The 14073-nt window shown below is 32.8% G+C and overlaps 1 protein-coding gene across 1 annotated transcript; it reads right to left on the reverse strand.

Annotated features, from left to right (window-relative positions):
* Positions 1-1337: 1337 nt before the first annotated feature.
* LOC132270498 (uncharacterized) lies at positions 1338-2350 on the reverse strand. Its single transcript, XM_059771677.1, has 2 exons — positions 2274-2350; positions 1338-2085 (listed from the first exon to the last, which is right to left on the reverse strand). The coding sequence occupies exons 1-2, from the start codon at positions 2348-2350 to the stop codon at positions 1338-1340; spliced, it is 825 nt and encodes a 274-aa protein (XP_059627660.1).
* Positions 2351-14073: the final 11723 nt, after the last annotated feature.

Below are 14073 nucleotides of genomic sequence, written 5' to 3' on the forward strand. Positions count from 1 at the left end.
CTCAGCTTTGTTGTATTGTGTTTTGGCATCTGTCATTGTCTTACTTGTGTAGAAGACTAGATACTAATTATTCCCTTCTTCTCTGATCAGTACTGCACTTGTAGTTATGTCGGAGCTTGCTAAATGCACAATGAAAGTCTCGCCAGGCTTCGGAGCTGATAGAATTAGAGGTTCAGCCATGTAACATTTAAATTGGTTAAAAGCAGTTTGTTGTTGAGGTCCCCATATATCTTTGCTCTTGGATCTTATTACATCAAATAATGGTTTGCATTTATCTGATAACTGAGAGATGAAGCGACTAAGAGCTGCGATTCGGCCAGTCAGAACCTGTACTTCCCTGCGAGTTTTTGGTTCTTGATTTTGCATTAGAGCCTGAGCCTAGGCCAGACTTACCTCGATTCCTCTCTTGTTGACGATATGGCCGAGGAACTACCCCGAAGAAACTGCAAAAGAGAACTTCAAAGGTTCAGCTTCATGTTATACTTTCTCAAAGTGTCAAAGACTTCTTGAAGGTGCTTAGGATGTTCCTCATTCTCCACACTTTTAACCACCATGTCATCAATGTAGGCGTCGACCGTCTTTCCCAACATCTCGTCGAAGATCTTGTTAACAAGGCGTTGGTAAGTTACCCTAGCATTTTTGAGTTCGAAAGGCATAACTCTGTAGCAGTAGGTGCCTTTCTCTGTTATAAAGGCAATTTTCTCTTCATCTTCTGGATTCATAGGGATTTAGTTATAGCCAGAATATGCATCAAAGAATGTGAGTCTCTCAAAACCAGTTGTAGCGTCAACCATATGGTCTATTTTGGGTAGTGGAAAGCTATCTTTGGGGCAAGCTTTGTTGAGATTGGTAAAATCTATCCACACCCTCCATTTCCCATTTTTCTTCTGAACCACTACTACATTAGAGAGCCATTGTAGATAATGCACTTCTCGGATGAAGCCCGCCTGAAGCAATTTGTTTACTTCTTCAGCAATAATTCGATTGCATTCAGGAGCGAACCTTCTGTGTCTTTGCTTGATTGGCTTGAACGTCGGATCCACCTTCAGGCTATGGCATGAGACTGAAGGATCGATACCTACCATATCTGAATGATCCTAAGCAAATGCATCTGCGTTTCGTCGAATGACTTTAATTAATGCTTCCTTTTCTTCGAATGTGGAGGAAAAGCCTATATAGGCAACTTTCTAGGGATCGCCGAGGATTACTTCAACAGCCTCAAGAGATTCCTCGGTAGGCTTTGTAGCTTCAGCTTCATCCTCTGCTTTTCAATACTTGGGCAGAAGGATTTGTAATTGCTATTTGGACCTGCCTTCGAGAGTTGCCGCTGGCTGAAACTACTTAACTATCTTCTTTGCCTCACTCTGCATCAACATATAGTATTCTTTGGTAGTGACTTGATCTGCCCAGAGATTAATAACCTCCTTACCATCCAAAGATAAGTATCGCATCACTTGATGAAAGGTAGACGGGACCCCGTTCATTCTATGAATCCAGCCTCTTCCCATAATGAGATTATAAGAAAGATGTATCTCTGTTAGAACAAAGTTCTCTTTCAATGTTCTTTTTGCCGTAGTAACAGATAGATCAATAACCCTAAGGGGGTCTACCTTCGTTCCATCGAACCCCATCAAGGGACTGGAGGTGGAACAGATTGATGATGATGGGATCTCTAGCTGCTCGAAGACCGCCTTTGTGATAATATTGGCACTACTACCCGGATCTATCAGAACCCTTTTAATCATGCAGTTTGCCACCAGAAGGCTGATGACTAGTGGATCCTCGTGAGGGAGTTGAACCCTAGATAAATCCGCATCACCGAACCCAATACTGATGCTGCCCGAGGTGATAGCGTTCACCGAGGACAACTTTCTTAGCTTATGAGCTGCCCTTAGCCTAGATCTATATACTTCTTTTGACTCTTGGTTGTCTTCTAATCTCCCATGTATTGCATGGATGACCTTTACTTGATTACCTTCTATTCTCCGAGGGTTGGCCTCCCGAGGCTTCATGTACTCATTTGTTGTGAGGTAGTCTGTCAACTCACCTCTGACTATCATATTCTCCACTTGCCGCCTAAGGGATCTGCAATCATTAGTTGTATACCCGTAATCTCTATGGTAGGCACAGTGCTTGTTCTTATCCCTCTGCTCCAAAGGTTACTTCATGGGCTGAGGGACTGTGAATTTCATCTTATTCTCTTGGAATAACCGAGCCAAGGTGGTGCGGAGAGGTGTGAACCTTTCCTTTATCCTTTGCCTCTTCTCAGGTACCTGAGTGACCAGTGATGAGGCATGCTGGCTCTCTGACTTTTTGAGTTTGACGTCCTTTCCCAAGGCTTATTCTCCATTGTGACGAGATGGCATGCTGCGCTCGGTGGGCTACATTCTCTTCAAGTTGGATGTAGATCTGTGCCCTAGCATTGAGAGTTTGCATATCCGGAGGGGAATATTTCACTAAGAAGGTATGGAACTTGGTTCCCTGGATCATTGTAAGCTTGAATGTTTCTATTATAGTCGCAGGATGGCAATCTGCTATTTCCGAGGCCTTTATGTTAAATTTGGACAAGAAATCTTGTAACGTTTCTCCTTTCTTTTGCCTTATGGTAAAAAGGTTAGCAATACTCTTCTTTTACTTCTTATTTCCATAGTACTATACTAAGAACATGGTGCAAAGAGTTTCATAGTTCGGGATAGACTTGTGTGGCCTATTTCTGAACCATTCCAATGCAGCTTCTATCAGGCTGGTCGGAAAAACCTTACACATGAACGGATCGTTGTAATCGTCTAGAGCCATCTTTTGTGCATAGTGATCGAGGTGACGAGAAGGATCCCCTGTGCCATCGAACTGGGTGAAGGAAAGCATAGCGAACTTCTTTAGTCTTTCGACAATGTATATATCATCGGTGAATGGAGTCTTCACTAATGAGTTCTTATGCTCTCTGGCGATCTCAACAGGCGTCTGAATCCTCAGGAGCCTTTTTTCGTCAAAGGCCTCATGTACGCCTGCGCCATTTGGAATGCCATTGGACCATACCGTAAGCTTATAGCTGGACTTGGCTTGTGTTGTCCTGCGTGCAACGAGGAAGATTATTTGAAGCAACTGCCCGGACCTTGTCCTCTGCTCTTGCTGAACTTCGATCGGCAGAGCCTCATTAGGCTACGCCCTATTGACCTGAGGGTCGTTAACTGGAGGAGCCTTTTGGTTTAGGGGAGTTGCGGTCACATTAACTGTTGGCGGCTATGATTTCAACTGAGCCATTATTGTTTGAAGGGTGTCGTTTTACTGTTGAAGCAATGCAATCTGAGCTACACTGGCTTCGTTCGCCTGACAAAGTGTTTCGAATTGCTACAAAAATTCTTCTCGCATTTTTTGCATCAACTCCATCTGTTGATCAACCACTGCTGCAAATTCTCTGTTTGACATTCCAGATCGTAGTAACAGAAACAATTTGAAAAAGTGGGGGTATATTTCTATACGATTCCCACAGATGGCGCCAAAGTGTAGGTGCAAAATTTCTCTCTATTTAAAAGGAATAAAAAGAAAAATACAACTCACTCAGAACAAGCAATTATAATGCTTAGAGACAAGTGTAAATTGCTCGATGATTTTATTGGAGGTCTAGGCCTCTATTTATACACAAAAAGGTGGTAGAATTATGGTAGGACTCGCATTGCTTGTCCTCTAATTCTTCCCATACACAACATTCTTTACAAACAGAGTTCTTTCATTTTTACAATTCCTTTTATGCCAAACTTTCCTTGCACAGAACTTGCCTTCTTTGCTGAATCATTTGCCTAGACTGAATGTAATGAATTTGGGCCAAATGTATAAAGGTCCGAATGTCAACATTGATGGGCCGGAAACTCAATCTTAGCGACTTTGGGCTGTGGGTACCTTTATCTGGGCTTGAACAGGATTGGGCTCTTGTAACCCATAAAGGAAGTGAAGATAAAGCTTCAACTATAGCCACGTGGATAACTTTTATTGGAGGGGGATTTTTCCCTCCACACCGTGAACATGAAAAAACATATTCATTGGGGCAAGCTACCCATACTATTTTAATGTTTCACTTTTATATATGTAAGTACCACTTTTATGCAAGCAAATACTATTTTTTGTCCAGATCGTGTTATCATGTACCATTTTTTGTACACGCAAACATGGTCTGCACAAAAAATGATACCTGTGTACACATAGAGTGGTACATATGTGCATAAGAGTGGTATTACCTCTTTGCACATGAATAGTACTTACATACACAAAAATAGTACCCAAAAATAGGGGTCAAATGTAGAAAACACCCCTAAAGTATACTTATAGTGCATATCACACCTCTCACATGCAAAAAACACCCATATAGTTCTCTATGATAAATTTAAACTCTAAGTTGATTAAATTACTCTTACTAAACTATTTTATAAAATATATAAAAATAAATAATTTTATAAAATGACTGAAAAATACAATATTATAGGATGCCCCTTTCGTGCAAAAAAAAAAAAAAAAAACACCCATAAAGTTTCAATATGGTGCAAATAGGTCCCTCTGATAAATTTAAATCCTAAGTTGACTAAATTACCCTTACTGAACCATTTTATAAAATATATAAAAATTAATAAATTAATAAACTGACCGAAAATGATACCATTGGAATAGCAATGAACAAGTAAAAATAAAAATAAAAGTATAAACGAAAAGTAAAGATAAAAATAAAAAATAAAAATAAAGTCCAAACTTTAAAAAAAATAAATAAAAAAAAAAACAAATTTTTATAAACTCCGAAAACCAGTGTATACTGATATTGAGAATTCTTTTTAAAATAGTGTTGGTATGAAAAAAAAAATAAATAAATAAAATTTAGTAGAAAAGAGTAAACTAAAATCTCAAAAAAATGCAAATCCTTATTCTATAAATTCTCAAAGTTTAAAAAAAAAAATGTTTAGAGATATATATAGAGAAAAAAGTTTCAAAAAAAATAAATATATAAGATAATGTGCACATAACACCCCTATACTATGAGATTAGTAGGATAAAACGGGTATTACAACACTAATTTATATCAGAGGGGTATTTTTACACAATGTGAAAAGAGTAAGGGCGTTTTTTGTACACTTTTTCAAATAGGGGATAAGACTGCTACACAATTTGTCCCTAAAAATAATAAGGGTCGTTTAGACAATGAATAGTATTTTTTTCATATACACATCAGCATTTTAGTCAACTTAATTTTTTTTTGAAAGATTGTGATTTTGACTCCATCAAATGATAAATATGAATCCCAAAGTTTATGTATTTGTAATAATCCCTAATAACTACACCTGGTACAGTTAATTTAAAATGATACTATAATACAAAGTATAATTAATACTAATCGAAATACAATAGACATTCAAATGTATGGTTATAAACTTATAATAACATGAATAATAATTAATGCAATATATGTATGGTTATGATAACATGAAGAATATATAATTAGGGCAATATATACACATATAAACATGTGCTATATAAAGACTTTTAAAAACACTGTTTCGAAATGTTTATTTTTAATTTATTTATGAATTCATTAGACTGTATTTAAAATAAGTAAATAAGAAAAACACATAAAATAATATAAAGAAATCTATATGAATACAATAGACCACCATACAAGATGATTTTCTACGTCATCACTAATTAATATATATATATATATATATATATATATATATATTAGTTTTGTATGCACGTGGAGATTCATGTCCTAAAAACAACAAACCAGTCGTGTCGCAGGCATGAAATTAAGCCAAATAAACAAGGAATACATATCGGACGATACAAAGCAATGAAGCATGATATGATACCACTAATGTGCCGCTTAAGAAAAAAGGTCGGTTGGTGAGACCTCCTTGTAGTTTGCACATCTGTTCCTTAATTTGTACCAAAACCTTCCAGCTTCATATAATCTTCGATTTCTTCTAAGAGAAATTTTTGTCTGATTAAATTGGCTATTTTCGTTATGCATAATTACTGAATCCAAACCTCCTTTTTTTTATTTTTTTATTTTGTTCTGTTTTTTTTTTTCGAGCCAAGTCATTTATGCCTATATTCATTAGCTTGAAATTGGTGGTTTAGATTTGCAATTAGAAAATAATTACTTGAAAATTACGGTACGGAACATACCGTTAATCATATAGGAAAGATCACTTATTATTTACTAGTGTGGTTTGAAATTGACAATGAATTAATTACCCAAAAAAAAATAATAATAAATTGACATTGAATTATATCAGCAATGATGGACAAAAAAATTTATTGACTACACGACATTAATAATATATAGTGTCTCATTTAAAAGGAATTGATTAATTGATATATATATATATATATATATATATATAGTAGCTATTATATAATTTCTATATATATATAACATAGATGTACGTATTTGAGTAGTGATCTCTTACTTCCCGTGGAGCAAAAAAATTCTTTCGAACTTTTTATAGTAACCATTAGATTAAATCCTATGAAACACGGAACACAGGTACGATGCGACACGGATACAGCGATACGACAAATTTCAAAAAAACAAGATACGGACACGGCAAAAATACGACAATAAAATAATAGTATAATTTATTATTATATAAAAAAAATTATTCTTTTCTCAATTTTTCATTTATATTCATAAATATAATCTATTTAAATTCGTCCCACCATACATCTCATATTTATTTATTTATTTTTTATTTTTGAAAGATTAATCAATTATAGTCAATAGGCCCAAAAAGAAATGATCAAAAAACATATGGCCATAGTAGGCCCAGAGAGATGGCCCATAGGGCAAACTTCTAGGTCATTATGCTGCATCTAAGACCTTCTAGGTCATTCTGTCGCATCCAAGAGAGAGAAAGGTTGTGCCGCATCCGAGAGAGAGAGAGAATTGTGTTCGTTCTACTTAGGGATGGCAACAGGGCTAGAGCGGGTTTCTCTAAATTCCACCCTACCCCATTTAATTTTTATCAGGTCCATGCCCGCCCCGCGACCCGCGACGGATTGGATTTTCATGTCCAGCCCTACCCCGTTGGAAATATTGTGCCCCTTGCCCACCCCGCTAATAAATTTTTTTCTCTCACTTTTTGGGACTTAAGCTGCTGCTATTTAAATGTGGAAAGATTGAGAATGGCACAACATAAATGAAATTATGAATCCCAACAAAAATAAAAATAAAAATAACATGCACATAACATAATTCAGAGAACATAATCAACAAAAATAAGGGTTTAATACAACCAAATCACAAGAAGTTTTAAACTCTAACTTCCACCATAACCAAAACAAAAGTAAATTTAATATCAAGTTTACATCCCAAATAAGTTATTAATATTATATATATATATATATATATATATATATATATATATATATATTAAATCTAGTTATATGCTTAGCGGGGCGAGGCGGGGCGGGGCGGGGCGCGATGGGGCTTGCGGATATGTTTACTGAACCCTTACCCGCGCCCGTGACCCGCAATGGATACAAAATTTGTATCCATGCCCACCCCAACGGTATAAAAGGTGTCCCTATATCCGTTCTTAATGGGCGGGACGGGCCGGGGCCCCGACGGGGCAGTAAAAATTGACACCCCTAGTTCTGCTATCTCTTCACCAATTCACCTTCTTTTTCAATCGCCTGTTCTTGTCTTCCTGTTCCTCTATGTCTCGTGATCTGCTCAGTCTCCTTCTCTACCCTTCACGTTCTCAGTCCCAAGTCAATTGTTATAGAGAATTGACACACACACACACACACACATATATATATATATATATCATCTTCTTCTTTCTCTTTCAATTTTTTTTTTTTTTTTTTAAGCTTGATCGGCGATCAGCGTGTCCTCCGGCGTGTCCATGAAGTGTCGCTGGCCGTGTCTAATCCAAAAAAATATATAAAATAATAGGGATACGTTTTTCACGTGTCCAGAGCTCTGACACGCGAGTCCGTGTCAAACAAGTGTCCGACACTGGTACAGTGCTACATATTGACGTGTCGGTGCTTCATAGATTAAATCTAATGGTCACATTCTAAACCCACCTATATGTTTTCCTTTTAATACAAAACCACTATCACTATTTCTAATTTTCAAATTTAATATTTATCAATATTATTAATTATAGCAAGTACTAAAAAAATAAGAATAGAAATCTCTTCACCTCTAATTAGAATTTTGTTTTCTTTCAAAAAAAATTATAAATGTTGGAAAATTGTATCCATGACTTGATACTAAAGTTGGCATTGTCTATTTGTTTGAGTGTGAAAAAGAAATTGAAAATTACACTATTGACATACGAAACATCCACTAAAAAAAATTAAAAAATTAAAAATAAAATCTCTATTTTTTTATCCACTTGATCAATTTAAGGTAACCTACATGCAATTTGCACAACACTTTACCCATAAAAATTCAATAGATTACAATTTAAATTATTGTATACCTCCCTAAATGCATGCTATTTAAAAATTAAAAATTCAATCTATTTTTCTCTAACCCTTTGTCACAAATTGTCTCCTCTTTCTTATTAATTTTGTTTTATTTTATTCTAGATTCTAATTAATTAATGAAGAGATTCACAACAAAATAAGCTATTATTATACGAGTAATGACACTTGCACCGAATTATTGCACCGAATGTTTCTGATGGGTTTTTTTGCATAGTACATGTATGTGGAGGGCCCCAATTCTTTATTTATGCATAAATAGACTAATTAAAATAAATAAGTTTGACAATTCATTACAACAAATCGCATAAATAAAGAAGTGTGACCCTCTACTTACATATACTATGCATAAATAACTAATTAGAAACATTCAATGTAACAATTTGGTATAACAAATGAGTACAGGTATCATTACTCTTATTATACTATCATTTTTTCTTTGTAAATTAGTTGTTTTTCAATCATCATCTTTTTTTTGTAAGTAAAAAAGACAAGAAAGGTAGCTAATATGTAAAGTTACAACAAAAACCTCAAAGAAAACAAAAATTTCGATTAGTGGTAGAGTTTAAGAGGTGAAGCAATTTCTATTTTTATTTGTTTTAGTACTTACCTTTTATTGTTTTAATTAATGGTATTGGTAAATATTAAATTTAAAAACTAGAAATAGTGATATTGGTTTTGTAACTATTAGATGGTCATTAAGTGTGGAAGAATTTTCTTACTCTACAGGAAGCAAGAAATCACTACTCATATACACACGCGCGCGCGCGCGCACGCATGTATGTGTCAAATCATGTCCTTATTAAAGGTAAATTACACTAATGCACTCTTAATATTTATTATTTTGACCTCTCCTAAACTCTTTTGTCAGGCTATCGAAAAGTGACTTTGAGTGTGGTAATATTCTTATATAATAATAATTTACTCCCTCCACCCCAAACTAAGTTTCCAACTTTCCATATTTATTAGTCCAAAATAATTGTACTAATTCAAAATTCAATGGACTATATTTTACAATATTTTCAATTTACCCTTCTTGCAATGATCGCGCGAATTTATAAAAACAATTCAATGTAAAACATCATATCATTGTGGATCCGCCATGGGTAGATTTGGTAATTCATTCACGGCCAATACAATTAAAAATATATTAAAAATCATATCTTAAAAAGTTCTGATTTCCAAAAAGGGCCACTTAAAATGGTCTAACCGTGTATAATTTGCCCAAATTTTAGAGGAAGCCAGTGTTATTTACCCCTATTAACTACCCATATTTCTTTTATCTATTATAATACTCTCTTTTACCATTTCTTTTATTATTTTTAAAAAAGAATTTGTTAACATCGATCATTTGTTTTTTTGTTTTCCATGGGTTTCTTAAACTAGACTTGTTTTGTGTAGGCAGTATGCACGCTTCACAATTAATAAACCCTAAAAAAAAATTTGGGTAAGCACAAGCTTTTATTAAGTGAACGCTGGTATTGACTAAATCCCAATGCTCATAGACGATCACTGGTAATGACTTAATTCCAAAGCTCCTTACTAAACGCTGGTAATGACTAAATTCCAGTGTTTAATAAGTTCGCGATGGTATTGACTAAATACTAACGCTTTTTGACCAGCGTTGATAACAATTTAATTCCAGCATTTTACAGGCGCTTTTTGACGAGTGCTAGTAATCACTTAGTTCCATCGCTCATAAATAAACGCTGATAATGACTTAAACCCTTAATCTTAGTGTTGAAGGAGCATTGGTAAAGACCTAAAGACACAAGAAACACCGATAAACAGGTATGACAGTTAGGAAAATGCTTATAATTCAATTACCAGTTCTTTTTTTTAACTTCCCCCAACGTTTCCAAACGCTGGTGAAAACTATAATTGTTGTAGTGAGGGCAAAAAAACAGAGATAGAAATTCGGGAGTTTACTGTTTACCGTCCCATCAAGTACTTTACTAATTATTATTACACTCGCAACTTGTATTATTTAATTTAATTATACTATCAACTTGTAATTAATTTATTATTATTTTATTCACATGTGATATTAATTTATTATTTTTTAGCCATTAAAGTCTCGTTTGGAGTTATTTTACTGTTTTTTATTATTTAATTATGGTATAGTCAGCTTATTTACAAAACAATGAACTTTTTAAATATAATACATTAAAGAATTCAAAAAAACATACGTCGTATTTGCGAGCACCAGAGGCCACAGCCCCAATTCTACATTCTTGTATTTCTCACTTGACAACAAGACTCTTAATTTTGTTTCAAGGAGAGTAATGCTAGGGTGAGGTCGATTTTATGGTAACTAATACAATTATTGAAAAAGTATATAGTTTAAAATTCATATCGAAATGCAAAGTTTAAAAATTAATTATTGGACGTGCACTAAGAACCCATGAATTAATATCAATTACTTTAAAAAATAGGCAAAAGTGCAACAAAAAAAATCCTAAAATTTCACCAAGTGAGCACAATATCTTCTATGGTATAAAAGTGAGCAAGTCAGTCCCTATAGTTTCAAAAGTAAACAATTTGTGCCATTACATTTTACCTCCAGCCACTTTCTTTCCATGTTGTGATGAACATGATTGATATTTTTTTATTAACTCCAAAAGTACCCTCCTCCAATATGACTATTATACCCCATCTTCTTAGAAAAAGGCTTTTACATTTATTCCAATCGAACCTATTTTTTTGCCATATCCTTTCCATTTACATCTGCTCTCTATGATATTCCTCCAAAGTCGGTTCATTTAAACATTTATATATATATATATATATATATATATATATATATATATATATATATATGTATGTATTTGATTATAGTAAGTTGCAATATATATATAAATCATTGTTAGACCATTTATGTATATGTGTGTGTGTTTGTTCATGCGTATTTCTTTCACTTCTATCTTTTCTACTTATTAGAAGAGTTTTGAAAACTATACTATATCAAATTAATGGTCTGTAATGTAATACAATATAGTCGAGGATATAATACAATCATGAAAGGTACGTAGTCAAAACCCCTCTTACATATGATTTGAAATGTGGGATTGTAAATCCTTTTTATGCCTCAAAGCCTTCCTCATTTATCACCTTACAATAGCTTTCAATGATTTCATTTGCTTGAAACTTCAATAAGTTGCTAGTTAATTTTGTGCTTTGAATGATTTTTCTTCTTTTCGCTCTCTACTGAACTAAGCCATGAATACAAATGAGGAAGTGTTACAAAAAAAAAAAAAAAAAAAATTACAGATGAGAAAAAAATTAATGGATACATGTTCTTCAATTCTGTAGAAAAAAAGCAGTAGGAAACCCATTCACGAGTTCACATAAACCAGAGACCCATATGAGGAGTTACAACACTCAAGTCAATTTAGGGCTATACAATACCTTAGTTTATTATGGAGGGCATTTAAGATAATTTGCTTTTTATTTTTTATTTTTATTATTATTAAAAAAGTTAGTTATGGGGGGTAATGTGGTAAATACTAACTTGCTCACTTTTATACCACAGGACGTATATTATGCTCACTTAGTGAAACTTCAGAGTGTTTTTTGCACTTCTACCTAAAAAAAAATGTATCCTGCGACAAAAGATTCATTTTTTTTTTTTTTAACTACTAAAATGTGAAGGAAAAACAAAAAAAAAAAAAAAAAAAAAAAAAAAGGAGAGACAAATAATAATAACAATAATAAATCAAGAACAACCCCGACCCACCCAAAAATCAAATGCCCCTTAAAATATTCCCTTTTTAAGCATCTATTTGATTGTTCCTTTCTTTTCTCTTTTACTATTCATCTACTTTAAATTTATTTTATTCCTTTCTAATATATACACACACACACACAACACACACTTACCCTAGCACTCGAAAAGGGCATGCACTTCATTAAAGGACGAGTACATCATTATTTGATGAGAGTTAATTATTATTAATGGATCTTACTTAGTGATTCAATTTTCACCGTAAGATTTTGATGAGTCTTATCTATCATTTCAATTTTAACTATAGGATTTTCTTCCGCTATCTTCGTGGCCGGAGAGGATCCTTGTTAAGAAATACTATTTTTTAATTCCCCCCCACCCCCCCAAATTTTAATACTGTAATTTTATAAACTTATTTTTCATATTTATATTTCCAATTTTTTCTTTACTGCAATTTTGCAAATAATGTCATACTACTTCCATCTCAAAATATGTGCTTACCTTTTAATTTTATCGGTCCCTAACTAATTATCCCATTTGAAAAATTAATATACTATTTTTTTTGTAATATTACTAATTTAATTTTTCTTACATTGAAGCTATAGAAAGAAGTAAATCATCATATTATTGTGGGACCTACAAAAAGTAAATTTGATAATTCATTCATTATTAATATAATAAAAATAAAATTCATCAATCTTAAAAATACTATTTAAAAAATGAGCACTAAACTTGTACTCCATATCTATTGTTTTTAACTTTTTGTCTCGCTGCATTGTTAGTTGTCGTATTAATTAATAAAAAAATAAAAAATAAAATCCCTCATTTACTATTATAATCTCTCGTGTTCCTTCTGGTGAAAAAACCATTCTTGATTTCTTGTTCAATTATGTAGTGGCTTCAAATTTCCATGTCACCATCACTGACAACAACTCTATACTAATTTCATATTAAAAAAAAAGTTATATATAAAGTATTTTTTATATTATATACGCACGTGGAGATTTATGTGCTTTATTATATGTATATATATATATATATATATATATTGTAAAAAAAAACCCAAATGAACAAGGACTACAAGTCGGACAATACAAAGCATACGATAACAATGTGCCACCAACGTGTATTACATACTTCATACCAAAACCTTTTACTTCGTATGTAAACCTTCGATTGGTTCAAAGAAATTTTTTGTCTGTTTAAATTGGCCAATTTCGTTGTGCATAATCACTGAATTCCAAACTTTGTACTTTTTTTTTTTTTTTCATAAATTTGTACTATTTATTTTTGTCCACTTAATCTATCTACACTAAATTTTTCAGACCTAACCTCCTCCTACTATAGATAGATAATCATTACAACTAATTTTCAGTTGTCATGTAGCTGTTAAAAACTGAAATTTTTTCAAATAATGATTATTTTACTCCTTGGAGGGGTAAAATGTTAAAAAAAAAAAAAAAGGATTGTGCAAGGGGTTATATGCAAATATTTTGTTCCTTTATTTTTAAAAGAACGAAATTTAAATTATTATTTTTCCTTATTTTCTCAAACTTTGTTTCTTACTATATTTCCATTTAACTATATAAAAAAATGTTCATAAGTACAAGCCAGTGGTGTGTGTTTATATATATACTTTTCCATTGAAGGTCAAGTGTTCAATAGAACCATAGGAATGTGTGTGTGACTCTATATAGATATATATATATATATATAGATATATATATATATATCATCATTTTTTGAACTTAAATAAAATTAAAAAATCAGTTTTTTTATTTATTACTTTTTTTTTTAATACATGAATGGCATTTAAATTATAATGTTTTTCTTATTTCTCTTTAAATATTACTGTATTTCTTACTATA

Source organism: Cornus florida, unplaced genomic scaffold, assembly GCF_030987335.1.
Source record: "Cornus florida cultivar Cherokee Brave unplaced genomic scaffold, ASM3098733v1 CherokeeBrave_3.0.0_Hap2_Chr08, whole genome shotgun sequence".
Taxonomy (NCBI): domain Eukaryota; kingdom Viridiplantae; phylum Streptophyta; class Magnoliopsida; order Cornales; family Cornaceae; genus Cornus; species Cornus florida.

Excerpts from the sequence above, each read along its gene's own strand:
- LOC132270498 (XM_059771677.1), bottom strand. The coding sequence starts at position 2,350 with ATGGAGAATAAGCCTTGGGAAAGGACGTCAAACTCAAAAAGTCAGAGA. Across the intron at positions 2,086-2,273 it reads CCTCATCACTGGTCACTCAG|ATCCCTTAGGCGGCAAGTGG; the intron begins GTACCTGAGAAG and ends TAATGATTGCAG.